This window comes from Protopterus annectens, chromosome 3.part0, assembly GCF_019279795.1.
Source record: "Protopterus annectens isolate FY-2018-M chromosome 3.part0, PAN1.0, whole genome shotgun sequence".
NCBI classification, from domain to species: Eukaryota; Metazoa; Chordata; order Ceratodontiformes; family Protopteridae; genus Protopterus; species Protopterus annectens.
The window spans coordinates 323236488-323251038 of record NC_056731.1 but is presented as its reverse complement, the minus strand read 5'-3'; the positions used below and the strand labels follow the sequence as shown (position 1 = coordinate 323251038).

General features: G+C 38.2%; 1 protein-coding gene across 1 annotated transcript in view; it reads right to left on the bottom strand.

The window, feature by feature from the left end:
* The window catches only part of DDC (dopa decarboxylase), a 696490-nt gene that overhangs the window by 340527 nt on the left and 341412 nt on the right, over positions 1–14551 (bottom strand). The window contains exon 6 of the mRNA XM_044064799.1: positions 13874–14017. Coding sequence (XP_043920734.1) covers positions 13874–14017 — 144 coding nt within the window. The remainder of the gene's footprint in view (positions 1–13873; positions 14018–14551) is intronic.

Sequence of the window (14551 nt, the reverse complement as noted above, 5' to 3'; positions counted from 1 at the left end):
ATTCTGTTTATATTGATAATTCTGTTTATATTCTTATTGGGGATGCATATAACTTCTACAGTTGTGGAAAGGATGCTACCTACTTACCTACATTGTGATCAAATGTGAAGGCAGGAACAGTGGCCTGCTTCAGGTACTCAAGGTTCTCCAGTTATGACCACTATAAAATTATAATGTAAATATGTAAGAGTAACCAAAGCATTTTAGATTGTCTGCAAGTAATAATTTCTAGTTTACATCATTTTCTTTTTTAATGCTTGTGCATGTTATATCTTACATGCTAACACAGAATTCTAACAGGCTTTTAAACTTGCCTTTTCTTCTTACCAGGATCCTTAACAATGTTAAGCAGCCCTCGTGGATGCCTGACAAACAGAGGTTCAAATGGAGTAAAAGCAGTTGTAGCTCGTAGCACTTTTCTGATTTCAAGCACTAAATACGGTAATATCTGGTCCCAGTTTTATCCATTTGCATCAATCACTTTCCTTAACATGGATTTCAATATTTTAGTAAACAGTAAATCTTTCTAGCAACCCACTGGTCTTTGCATGGTAGACAGAAGCCTTCAACTGTTTGATTTTTAAAGCACTCATTACCCTTGACATAATATAGTGCTTTGATCACTAAGTTTTCCCTTAGGGATACCCACTCTGGGAAGTAACAGTATCAGTTCCCTGGCAATAGCCATAGTATTAGTTTTGTGTAATGACACTGCTTCCATAAATTTAGTTGGTAAGTCCATTATGGCAAGCACATACTTATATTCATTGTGAGATTTCTAACAAAGAAGGCTTTGTGGTTATTCTTCACCTGGGTGGTAATTTTTTATCTCATATCTGGCTTTGGTTGATCTGTTCAGGATCCAAACTTCCTTGCTAACTTTAGTACGAGAGTTATTGGCATCATAAGCATTAACTTTAGTTTTGCATGCAATGATTTTTTTTCTTTTATTAGAGAGCGTTTTTATAATAGAGTTTATATTAGGGTTCCATCACTAGGATTTATTTTTAAATCTGGCATCATATTTCCTTCTGAGGGGAAAGGCTACTTCTATGCAGCTATTTACATGTGCATAAAATTTGGTGGTAAAGGATTCTGCTAATGCAATGACATTGTCAAGATGGAAGGATCTTTTGAATTTAGTCTGGTCATGACGCAGTTTTAAAAGATCAGCCGTGGCACAATCTCTGAATTCTGAGGTATTGCAGGATGCTTTCTTCTTCAATTGTATTGTGAATGTGACTGATCTTTAGTCCAATTTCACCAGGGATGAAGTTAAAATTGGTAGGGAGCAGAGCTACTCCACATTGGCCAGGACCAAATTCATGATTTTATCACCCTTTGTTGAGGTGATGATTAACTGGTCTAGAGAGTTTGTTTTGATGAAGTCCAGAAATTTCTGGGCATATATTTTTGAGGATGAGTAAGTCACCCAGCTGGTGGAAGGATAGTAGAAGTATCCTAGGAGAATGGTGTTCTGCTTAATGCATAGCAACTCCATAATGGTTAGGTAGGAGGTATGGGCTGAGGGGCATATAGAGGGGGTCCCATAGTTAGTTATGATGTGATAAGGGGTTCTGGTAATAGTAAGCTGGTTGTGGAGGATTTCCAGGTTGTTATCTTGTCTAATGAGTCTGGAAGTGAACTGGCTATTTAAGAATATAGAGACACTGCCGCCTTCAGTACCTTCATCTGATAGGGTGGGCTTGAATGTGTGGAAGACATCATAACCCTGATAAAATGCTGTCAATAGTCTTGTACCAAGTCTCTGTGATGATGCATACATCAGGGTAAGGAGTGCTTGTATGGAGTGGAGCTTTTTGTTAAGGTTCCAAGCATTGGTCAGCAATACCTTTATGCTATCCAGATTCTGTTTTGTTATGTTGAAAACTTTTGAAAACTGACATTGTCTAAAAAAGGCACTGGGGGTGGTGGTGGTGGAAAAGGTTTTATCCAGTATATACAAAAGTCTTGGGGGGATAAGTTTGGTCTGTCTACCGATTCCTCTCAGGCTCACATATATTGTACCTCCCCCCGCCTTGGAATGACACCAAAAGCTAAACTAGTTGTTGAAGCCAATAATCCTTTGTTTGTATTACATCATTCTTGTCATAGTGCTGGTATGTGAACCTATGATTATCACAAATTATACAGGAAGATTTGTGAGATGTGGTGGGGCAGCAGAGGAAGGTGTAAAAGAAGGTGGGTTTATAAAACATTGGTCTTATATAGCCATTTTCTTGACTGCTAGGAAAGCAGAACTTGATATTACCCATTTCGAATTCTCTTTAAAGATGTCTCTAGGTGCCAAAAATCATGAGTGGAAGCAGTGTAGGTAGGATTTATTGTTTAATGGTTAGGCAAATAGATATAGTGTTGTTTCTTGTTAGATTATAATTTTTCCAGGACTGTTGACTTTTGTATAACTCTCAAAAAACTGTAATTAATCCATGTAATTATAATTGAGGTGTCTAGTTAAATAACTGCATAGCTGCAATGCAAATAAGCACATGACTGTAGCCATTTAATTTCAAATAAATTGGATATTCACAGAAAACTAGATGAAGGAAGTTTAGCCTTCAAACTATAGCAGCTGGCTTAGGTATCAAGCACTTGGCCTCTACCAGACAGAGCATTCCACGTTTTTACTATGTTTTGAGTCAGCTAATATATCATTCCCAATAACACACGAGTGCCTGTGTACACTTGCTTACATGCTCACAAACACACACACACACACACACACACACACACACACACACACACACACACACACACACACACACACTCAAAAGCACGCAGGTACACACAAACATGCACACACACACACACACACACACACACACACACACACACACACACACACACACACACACACACACACACACACACACACACACACACACACACTCTCCCAATTATGTCAGTATTTGGAAACATTTCTACTTACAATGTATTCTCTATATCCTGCATTTGGACTGTTATATAAATGTTCCTGTAAACAGGGAAACCAGCATTTATACAAATGCTTGTTTATCTCCAGAGCTAGCTAATGAAAAGTGTAACTATAGTATGTTAAACTAACAAGTGTGTGTCTTTAGCAGATTATGTTTGCATAAATAAGGCCTACAGCACTGTGCAAACAATTTTATGTAATTGTGACCCATTTTTCCCAGCAAGGAGTTATTGCACCTTTCTGAATGATAACAAACTGTTCGGATAATCAGATATGATTGAAATCACATAAGCACATTGGAATAAGGGTTGCTAGGATCGTTTCTATAGCTAAGGTTAGATTAGCTTAATGCTCCTGTCTGCATGGCATATGAAAAGGAAATGATAAAAAGGGGGCAACATCTTTTTGTCTGATTCTGCTGTTGGATGAAAGCAATCTGCACATTAAATGCAAATTAAAAAGAAGATGACATCATTGTTTGTCCGATTCTATTACTGGATGAGAACAATATACATTTCTAATGCAAATAAAGTAGGAAGTCTGTGTTTCACTGAGTTTGTGCTGTTGTTAATTATTGCTATGTTTCAAAAACATTCTTCTTTGATTTTTTTTCAGAACCATCTGGACATGCACTCATAGTACTGAAGTTATGTACTGAGGAAGTAAACAATGTGGGTTATTATGATCTACCAGCTATTACTCCGGAAGGAAACTAAGGAAGCTGTAGAAATTAGCTGCACCAAACAGCTCCATTTGTACTGTTACTAAGTTGCTGTTATTTTCCTTCCATTTTCCATGCAAGTTCAATGAAAAGTTATACGAGCAGTTGTAAGTAAAGAAGTTTTTATCCAGAAGTATTACTACCAGTCTCTCTGATAGAGGTAACTTTGTGATGGGTGAAGACTGAATGCTCGAGCTTCAATTGCATGAGGTTCAACCCGACAATGAGTGAAGTTCCCCAAAGAAAATCAAGGTTGTAGAGTTGTGCTGGAAGTGTTTCCCTTTTTGGGGAATGTTCCCCTTTTATGAGTTGGTGTGACCATGGAGTTGGTATATATAAGTTCAGGATGTGTGGAGAGCTTGCCCTCTGCAAAAAAAGGCAATATTTGCTGTGAATGCAGTTCAGTGATTCCATTCCTCAGTGCATTTACTTTTATCCAATTATAGTAGAAGCCTTTGTTACATCACTACCAGTTAACTCCCAGGTGGCCAGTATAGTTACTCACTAGAAAGTAGTTGGACACCTCAGGAGTCAGCTGTGACTTGCAGCAGAGCGTGGTCAGTGTGCCACTCACCTAGTAAGTTGTGGATATGGCTTGTGCAAACTGTAGGACATGCTCAGTAGTGTTATCATTCCCACAGTGTCTTCCTCCTGTAGGTTGTGATGTTAAGGAACAACAGGTGCATCAAATGCAGCCAGCTGCTGCTTGTGTGGTTGTAGTTGTATCAGGAGGGTGGTCATGCGTTGGGATTGCCTTCCTAGTGGGGGGGGGGGTCTGACTAAATCCAGGCAGGTAGTCCAGTTCAAGTGCCTGCTGCAGTCCAGCCAGCAGTGTAGCAGGATGTGTGGTAGGTTGTTAATGGTATGATAGTCTGCTGGGTAGCTGCCAACATTCCTCTTCTGGACAACATTATCAATGAGCTTTGATTGATAGGCCATTGTTATCAGACCAGTAGAGCCTCTGCCACTGGCCACCCTGCACCATGTTTTGAATCAGATTAACATGTTTGTGGTCTTGTTTGAAATCAGCACTCTGCCCATACCCCACCCCGTCCCCAGCCAGATGTACTCCCTCCTGTTGTGTCGCAATCCACCCTTCTGTGTTGTTTATTCCTCCCCATCATCTTTTGTTCACAGTCTGTTTCTATCTTGCCCATGTCTCCCATCCTAGTTTGTGCATATCTATCTCTGTTTATCAGTACTATTTTGCATTTGTTTATATGCCCTCACAGATTTCTGTTTCCCAGCTTTCTTCATTTCCCTATCACCCTTCCCATAATTCTTTATATATATATATATATATATATATATATATATATATATATATATATATATAATTGGTACCTATTCCCACAAAAATATGTCTTGACTTTCCCCCACCTGCTTTGCCTTTATGCTTCCACTCTGTGTGTACCTCTGCCTTCTATATTCCTTAATTGTCTACTCTCACGTACTACACTTTCCTCACCTTTCATGGAATACATGTCTAGGTGATTGGCATCAGACAGCTCGTACTTGCAATGTGCAGAAGGTCAGTAATATGTGGCTGTTTCTGCCAGCTTGCTGAACAATGTGCCAGTTTGTGCTGTCAGCTGGCTTCGGGTATCACAAGATGTATGATAGCTAGCACATGGCTGCTTTTTGTTTTACCACTTACAGCTTTCCCTGCATTGATTGACTTGTGGCTTTTAAACCTTGTCATGACTTGACAACTAGAGGACTGCCAGCTGCTCAGCCAGATTGCCACCATTTGTAAATTCTTGAGTATGTGCTGTACTGCAGTGTATTGCTGCTAAGCAGTGCAAGGCTTGCTCAGTGTGATGTGCATCTCTTTGAATTCTGGATATAGCGACACAAGTAATAAACTCAAAAGGTGACTTTCATTCCCCAAATTTTATTGGCAATATGTTTCTGCCGTATTTACTTTCTGTTACCATGGATATCCTAACGTTTCAATCCATAGCAGCAGATAATAATAACACAACTGAGTTACAGTGCCATTTATTTTAACTCTGCCTGTAACACCAAATAGTTATCAGCACTCAGCTCACATCGCCAGTGGCTGAATGTAGTGCACACAATTCACAGCTATCCTTGCATGCAACAATTAAAAGTAAACATAAGCATTCCATAGTGACATCACTAAAACACTTTTGTAACCATCAATGTAACAAAATAAGTCACAACAAAAATAAAATTGTCATATAAAATCATACAGAGATCATAACTGCAATCTCTGTTTCCCCAGGGAAACTGAACACAAAAAAAAAAATTCTGCAGAATTTAATAAGTATTCAAATCACATTACAGGGTATGTATAATGGTAAGCACAAAAAATGAATCCACATAAAAAAATCACAAAAAAAAAATCTCAAAACCTGAAAGAAATTTCACACAAAACCATGTACAGAAGAACTGGCTATCCAAATCAATAATGCACATAAAAAGACCTAAAACAAGTGAAGTTTAAAATAAACACCTAAAAATAAACTTTAACCATAACATGAAATTACTGCCTGAACCACAAGATGGAACCCAGACTTGAAAAGCAACATTATAAATTTGTGGCTTTTGAGTTGCCCTGTCCTACTATAAATCAGACTATGGTCACTTCTCCCAGTCTGATCTCACCAGCAATTCTACTGAGCACTGAGAAATCAACTGGGAAGGCCCCTCCTTAGTCTCTTAAATGTGAATTATATTCTGTTTCCTAGATTCCCACTTACTAAAAAACTGCACTTTATTCAGCTGCTTTTACTGTTTTTGTGCTTATTCCTACTTTAATTAGCTTTTTAATGCACATTCTTAGTGTTCAGTTGCATTTAATCTGTTGCATTTATTATTGCTTGTTAGTAGCCTGATTACATTGTAACTGTTATACTAAGCCTCTTAGTTCTGATTTAAGCACTTAGGCTCCAAACTAGTTATCTTACACTCCAAACCATTTATTTTATATTAGGAAGGTTTGTGGTCTACACTCTTGTGGCAGGAGAGGATAGCCTATGCCCTTTTGAGTTGGGAATTGCTGGTGTAAGCCTTATTGTGTCTTTATTTGATTGGTTTGAGGGCTAACTTCTTCAAAAATTCAAATCTCTGTGCCTGAGGCGTTTGGCGACATTTGGTAACCACAGTGCTTGAGAAGATGGGTGTTGCTGGTTTCTGCAAAACTCTACAAAAGTTAAGGCTTACATTACCATACCTACTGTTTTATCACTTGTTTTTCATATATTAATTGGGTGTTTCTGTGTTGAATATCTGTACTTTTTGACCCTTTTTACTGTCTTTAGTTGGAACTGCCTTGGTTCCCCTTTTTTGAGAGTAAAGGGGCTCTGAGTCATTTTTTGCCCGGGGAATTGTGTAAAGGAAAGAAGAATGATTGCTTTTCTTTGGCCACAGGGTCTTGTTTGTGTTTTTTGTTTTTGCTATTTAAGTGCCATAGGTGTACAATGCTTTGCTCATAACCTACAAAGCAAGCTTAGACTAATATTGCAATATACACTGTTTCGGCACTTGTTTTTTGCATTGTTTTTGTCACAGCTGCATTGTTTGAGTGTTTCTGTGTTGAATATCAACACTTTTTGACCTTCCAGCAGTGGTCTGTATAGTTGTCCATATCTCACAGTATAATTCCCCCTTGTAATCTGTACAGACACCAATCTCTCACAATGTACATTTACCTTAAAATACCCTTACTGCCTAGACACATTTTTTTTAACTACTTGAGCATCCAATTTGTGCACAGCTGAGCATTGCTCATCAAGTTGCTTGTCTTATTGACCTAGTTCAATATTTAAATTTCCCTCACTCACAATTTCACTCACCCTAGTAGATCAGTAGCCATGAATGTGCACTTCCTGACTCTCTCTGTGGCCATTCTGGTTGAGATGATAATTCTGAGGCATTGTAGCAATTGCCTCATGTACACTGACAACCCACTTATTCTTAATAAAACAAGATATGCAAGAGGTGTAAATACACTTTAATGCTGGAGGCAAAACTCTCTCATGCAACCAAAACTAATACTATAAAGGTTGTCGGTGACACTTGCACCATGCCTACTTTACAGGGAAAAGACCCTTCACATAAAACTACTTATGCTGAGGCACTTACAGGTAATCTTCCTAAAACATTAAATTATTTTAGTTTTATTTTTATTTTACATTTGTTGACCGGGATAGTCCGACTGTATACATGTCCATATTCAGTGGAGGCCCGGGGAGAAAAGCTCCAACATAATAATACACATTGAACATTTAGTAAATGCTAGTGTCAAGCAGATAACAGTCATAAGCAATACCAGCATTTTGCACATATAGTACTAACTTATTATAAAACACTTTACAAAACATAACATTATTTTCAAACTTATATATACATAACATTACATTCAGGTTTAAGACACACTGAGCAGCAGTTACACAATTGACCCTTCCTGAAATGGTGTGGTTAAAAAAAAGTTAGAAGTAGTTGAAGGTAAGGCACCTAAGTAATAGAGAGGTCACTAGTCGGGGTTAGTGCAAGGGCATAACCAATGAGTTTTGAAGTATTAATTTAATACTTCTTACACAGCACAATCAAAAAAGGGTCCTCAGCATTGAACAGCTACTCATAGCAACACTGTATCTAATGCCTCTACTGTTAAACCCCGAAGGCAAATCAGCGCACAGCCACATTTCTGGTCATTGGTGATTCTATAATGAGACACACTGATGTACCCCTCACTAGACTGAGTAAGAACAGAGTCATGATTAGGTGCCTTTCTAGGGCTAGGATTCAAGTCACACAGGCAGTCAGGTCATTGAACTGTATACAGTATGACTCTATCATAGTCCATGTGGGTGTTAATGAGCTGAGACATACCTCTCTTGACTATATGAAGTGAGACATGATTGAACTCGCTGATTATGTGTCTCAGGCAGGTATGAGCCTAGCACTGAGCAGCATACTACCTTCCATACTTCTCAACCTCTCAGAGCAAGAAATCTGAACAAAGCCATAAATAAAACTGGGACAAAGGCCCAAAAATAGGGACATTTTGTAAATATTGCTCTTACAAATTTAGAAAGTTGATATAATAACAGGTTTTGGATCAGGGTGAATTTTCTGAAGGGTATGAAGTGTGAAACTTAAATGTGTATCAATATTTTCTAATTTCAATCCCTAAGGATTTGTCAGTAATTTGTCAGAAAACCACAATTTTATGAAAAAACAAACCAAAAATATGAGGCAGAAATCTAGACATTCTGCAAAAATCTGAACAGTTGAGATGTATGCTACCTTCTCCAAGGATGGTGCCATGTTACCAATACAAAATGATTGATTTTAACAATTGGCTTGGCTTCCAGTATTAATCTAAGGGAGTACAATATCTGATGGCCTGGGAACACATGGTTGACAGACTATGCTGCTTGTCAGGAATGATCTGCACTTACTCCTCTCTAGGCTTTCAAATGACAAACTGATAAAACTCCCAACTTAACTGAACCTATGAAGGAATATCTGATGGTGGTACTGCTCAGTGCTAGAAGTCTTAAAATAAACTCCAGTCCCTGCAAGCCTTCTTCTCCCCTGAAGAGTGTAGACATCTGTGCAGTAATGGAGACATGGTTTAAAGACACTGAGAGTAGCCCAGCAATGCAAGTTATAATGCCTTTCACACCTGTAGACCAGGTACTGCACAGGAGGGAACTAAAGGTGGAGGAGTCTCAGTCTATATTAAAGCCAGCCTCACATCCAGGCTAGTTATAGTGTGTGACCCACTGGAACTCATATATGTGCAACTCACCATAAACAGGGTCTTCTACTATATTCCTGCAACCTATAGCCCCCCCCCCCATTTCCCAGGTAACCCATACTGCTTGTCTCAATGTACCAGAGTCCGTCACCATTCTACCGAATATGATATTCATGGGGGATCTCAACTACCCCCTGTATAATAATAATAACATCCTGGAACAGGTGGTAAATTCTCCTACCAGGGGTACCATCATCCTTGACCTTCTACTCATGAACATGGGGGGGGGGGTGATGTTTCTCACCCAATGTAATGTCTTTGCTCATCAGATCTGACCATAAGGTAATATTGCTTGAAATAAAAATGAAATCCAGGGACCCAGAGAAACCAAAAACCATTAGGAACTATTCCTAGGATAACCTCTGTCTACTAAGCAACACCTTGGCTAAATTCCAGTAAACACCATAAAATACACAAGATATTTACAAATCTCTGTATAGCCATATTGATAGTTGTATAGACCAAGGTATGCCTAGTCATATTAAGAATAAGACAAACTCAAAAGATAAGCCACCCTGGTGGAATCACACTATCAATTGGCTATTCAACAACAACAAAAAAAAATCTTGGTGAAGAGTAAGAGGAAGAAAGCCATACATACCAAACGCCCCCTGGCCAATCCCAATTTAAACAGGCAGCTAAGAGGGTTACTTAATACTTCAAAGGATAAATCTGATGCAAAAAATAGCTTCTTAGGCAAAGGGCAACCACAAAGCTTTCTAAGGTATGTCTGTAACCTCAAGGGAAATATACAACAATGTGCAGAACTTACTGCAAATGGAATCGCCCACACTGAACCAGAGGCCATTGCCAACCTTTTCGCTGACAAGTTCTCTGACACCCACTCCCCCCTGTTAGTTCAAAGGAAATACCGCATACCACAATCCACCACAGCCATTACTACAGAGCAGGTCTTAAATGCTCTTTCCAAGGCAAAAAACACTGCAAAGATGGGCTTCAGTAACATCCCAGGATGCTCCACCTCCCTGCACCACATTAGTAATGGGTACTAACTTTAACCTTAATGGTGCCCTTTTCCTCAACTCTAACCCTACACCTTACTTTCATAATAACCTTCCCATAACGGTGCCACTATACAAGACGCACTCGGACACACAAACCTTCACACACACAAACAGCACTATATCTATCCCCTAAACTAATCCTGATCCTTACCCTAAAATATACAGACTCACACACAAACATACAACACCTATCCTTCACTCATCCCCGACCCTAACTATAAGTCACATACACATGAGCAAACATTATCATTCAACTTTACCTGTCTTGACATTGCACACCACCAACATTTCTACTACTTGGCTATGTGTACCATCAACATTAACCACCCCCCACACCAAGATATTTGTTAAACAAATGGCATGTGACAAAATCCTGGGGACCCATACATATATATCTGTAGATATAAATACAGCAAACCACCAAATTGCATGCAGGAAGTAAACACAGCAGGTGCACTGCTCAAAATAACAAATGGTGTCCACAAGAAAAGGGCAGCACAAATGCACTTGCACTACTCCTTATTGGAGCACACCAATTACAGACTATGGTTTCACCCAATGGGCTTTTTCAATGCACTTGCCATTTACATCAACCAAAACACATTTATACACTCAAAATAGTTACATGACTGATTCACTAATTGCCAGAAAAACACATTGCTTTTCAAAAAATTACATCAATAAAATTCCACATAAACAGTCATAAATTGCAAATTCAGCATACATGGAGATTTTAAAAGTGAATAAACATCTCAAATCAGCAGTTTTCACTGCAACTTTTGAGAAAACCTGTCCCTTTTTATAGATACAAACACATTTTTCAGAGGAACAAACTGGAAGTTATGTTAAAATAATGAGGATGCTGTTTTCTAACATACCTGTAAAGAAATGTAAGTATCACAAAAAGTATAAAAGTTACAAAAAACTATGAATGTTATTCAGCACACACTCCTATTCATAATGGTGGTATTTATAACATTGTGTTTTAATTCTGAAGGTGCACATATTGCCTATGTAAGCAGTAGGTCTGTGTTAATAAGCATTTTATCTTTAAAAAGCTAGTTGAGGAGTCTGTAGCTATAAACTTCTGGGCAATAAGTGGGCAGACATTGTGATATTGTTTTTTTCTTCAGCATGAAGAAGTGTAGTGTATACAATGGAGACCAAAGTATGTGCATTGATTGATGGTGGTACAATTACTGCGAATGGATAAGGGGGAGTACAAAAAGGGTTAATGTTGTTCTTGGCTATGAGAAGCCTGTTTGAACAGGACAGCTTGAAGGAGGATTTGGCCATAATATGTGCAGAGGTGTAGATAGTTGGAGGATTGAATGTCAGCAGATGTGGGGAATGGAAGGGTAGATGGGTGAAGATAAATAAACGAAGAGTATCAGGAACTTTTGGAGTGAACACTAGGATACGAAGGTGAAATGAGGAAGGAAAGGAAAGAGGGGTAGGTAGCTGGTGCTACAAGGATGGGGCAATGGGGGTGGTCATTTAAAGCAAAGTACAAAGAGATATAAGGATCAAATATCTTAGAGTAAAAGTTTGCTGCAGTGTTTTGGGAGTTAAAATGTTTGGAAGTAATACAATGAGAATTTAGGAAAGGGATTGAGGTTATGTTAAATAACCAACTAATGCCATTTCTTAGTGGCTGATGGCTAGATCATAGGATAATATTAAGTACAAGGCAACTGACTATTGTGACCATTTGCATCTTGCCAGTACACTCGCATAGGCTGTACTTCCTTTTTCAAAGAGAGCTAGGCCAGTTAAGCCTGGGATTAATTTGTGCATGCCCTTCCAGTCATCCAGTTCCCATCCAAAGGCTTCATCTGCAGTGGGAGTCTACTCCAGTGGTAGGAAAACAGAACCTATTTCTCCATTGTGTTTTATTTCCCTGGTGATGAAGATTTAGTTCCCTGATTTTGATATTTGTGGCACTGTTTGACTTATGGAGATAAAAAAGATCCAGGACCGATGGGTCTCTAAATCGCACAGAAGGCAAGGCATAAATCTCCTTTACGAATTCTGTAAGATACCGAATAGGTGGGAAGTTGCAATAAGTGAATGGAAGCAAATCATTCATTCTCTTATTGTCCACATTTTCCAATTCAAGAATTCAGGACTATCAGAGCCTACCCTGGCATTCAGTGGACACAAGACTGTGTGAACCACATTCTGGATAAGATGCTAATCTATGACAGGCTGCATACATGTACTCGCACATGTCATACATGCCTACAGTTTGCTGGATTGCCAGCCAACCTATAGCATGCCTTCAAGATATGGAGAGAAACCTGAGCACCCTAGGAAAGCCCATAATGACACTTGGATGACATGTGTATTCTAGACTGAAGACATTCTAAATGAGAATCAAACTATGAAATCATGCACTGTGAGGTCAATGTTAACTATTATGTCATAATGTAATAAGTGTTATTAGATGTCTTATTGTGCACATCCCAGAGTACCACACTCATATCTGCTGTCTTAGTGCTGTCAACAGCCAGACATATAACAGGACATTTGTCTTGGTATAGGGATTCATATAGGACATACAGGACTAACCTGATACAGTTTTACAACTTGGTATCTGGTATCCCTAAAAGCAAATGCAGGAAACTCAAAGGATGTATTCTTTTTACACTTTCAGTACTTTCATTTTGATACTGCATAAAATGATAATTAAAAGGCTAATGTGATATAGGGTGGAACAAAGAGCAGTGAGGTGGATAATAAACTCTCAGGAAGTGTTAATTAAGGAATGTTATGTTTATACCCAAGGACAGGTGGGTTATGAATGGAAAATCTTATGGGTCAGTACGTGAATCAGTTCTATTTAACATATTGTATTTAGCAAAGAAGAAAATAAACAGGTGGAATCTTACCCATCCCTCCAACTGCCAAACCACCTTGTTACATTTCAGAATCAAAGTTCTAGGAATGCCTGGCATTTATTTCATAATGATACTGTTTTCTGTACCTTTTGTTAGTTTTACATAGATATTTATGTCCAGTTTTCCCTAAGATGTGCACAACATTGATTGTTGTTGCAAGTCCTAGGTAAACATTATTTTAAATTATCACACTGAAAACCACTTGATGTTTTTACTTTTGCAAGTATAGTGTATTCCAGATACATTTTTTAGCAGACTGGCCTAGAAAATCTAGTTTGAAGTTGACATTTTAGTAAAAAATTATTTGTGTTTGCCATTTTGCACATTGCTAGAGGTAACATTCCAGGTGTAATGTATAATGAGAAGTCAGAAGGCTACCTAAGCAAGGTTTTGTACATTAACTTCTATTTGAGCACCTAGGTGCTTTAGTTTGAAGCCACACTTGTAATCTGTAGTATGAAAATGGAGAATACTCACAAAAAATGGAATAAGACCTTTAGTTTTGTCTTCCTCTATAGCTTTTCTGAGTGCTTTCCCACAGACCGAAAACTTCTCATTTGTAGGGATCTTTTTCATGTTGACTCCACCAATAAGTGCAGCTCTTTCCACTGAACAATGAGCCTGTGTGAACCCCAAAAAACACAGGTTAGCAGTTTTCACATTCAGAAATATTTAATCTTCACTCCGAACAGACACTATGTAAATCAAGCATCTAGTAATGAACTTTTACAGCATTAGCAGAAAAAGTTTAAGTGATTAAAAGAGAGAGAGAGAAAAGAAAGTCAGTAGCAACTAGTCAAACAGCAACTGCTAAACCTGGCCTCATTCAAAATATCTACACCTAATAATAACAAGCTGTCTAAACTATAACTAAATTATAAAACTAGCATATCTCAATATGACCACGGCCGTGCTTTTAGAATTGTAACAAACTTACCCAATAGTGTAAAAATAATAATACTAATAATAATAATAATAATAAAAAGATTAAACTTACCTCAGAACTAAGGTAGAAAACCATTCATCGAAACTCACTGATTAAAAGTTATCTAATTTATATAAAACCTGTTCTATGGATATCTTATGCAGTTACTGCATTCCACTGCTATGAATGGGAAAATGTAAACTAATTAAAAAACAGCAAAAATAATAAAT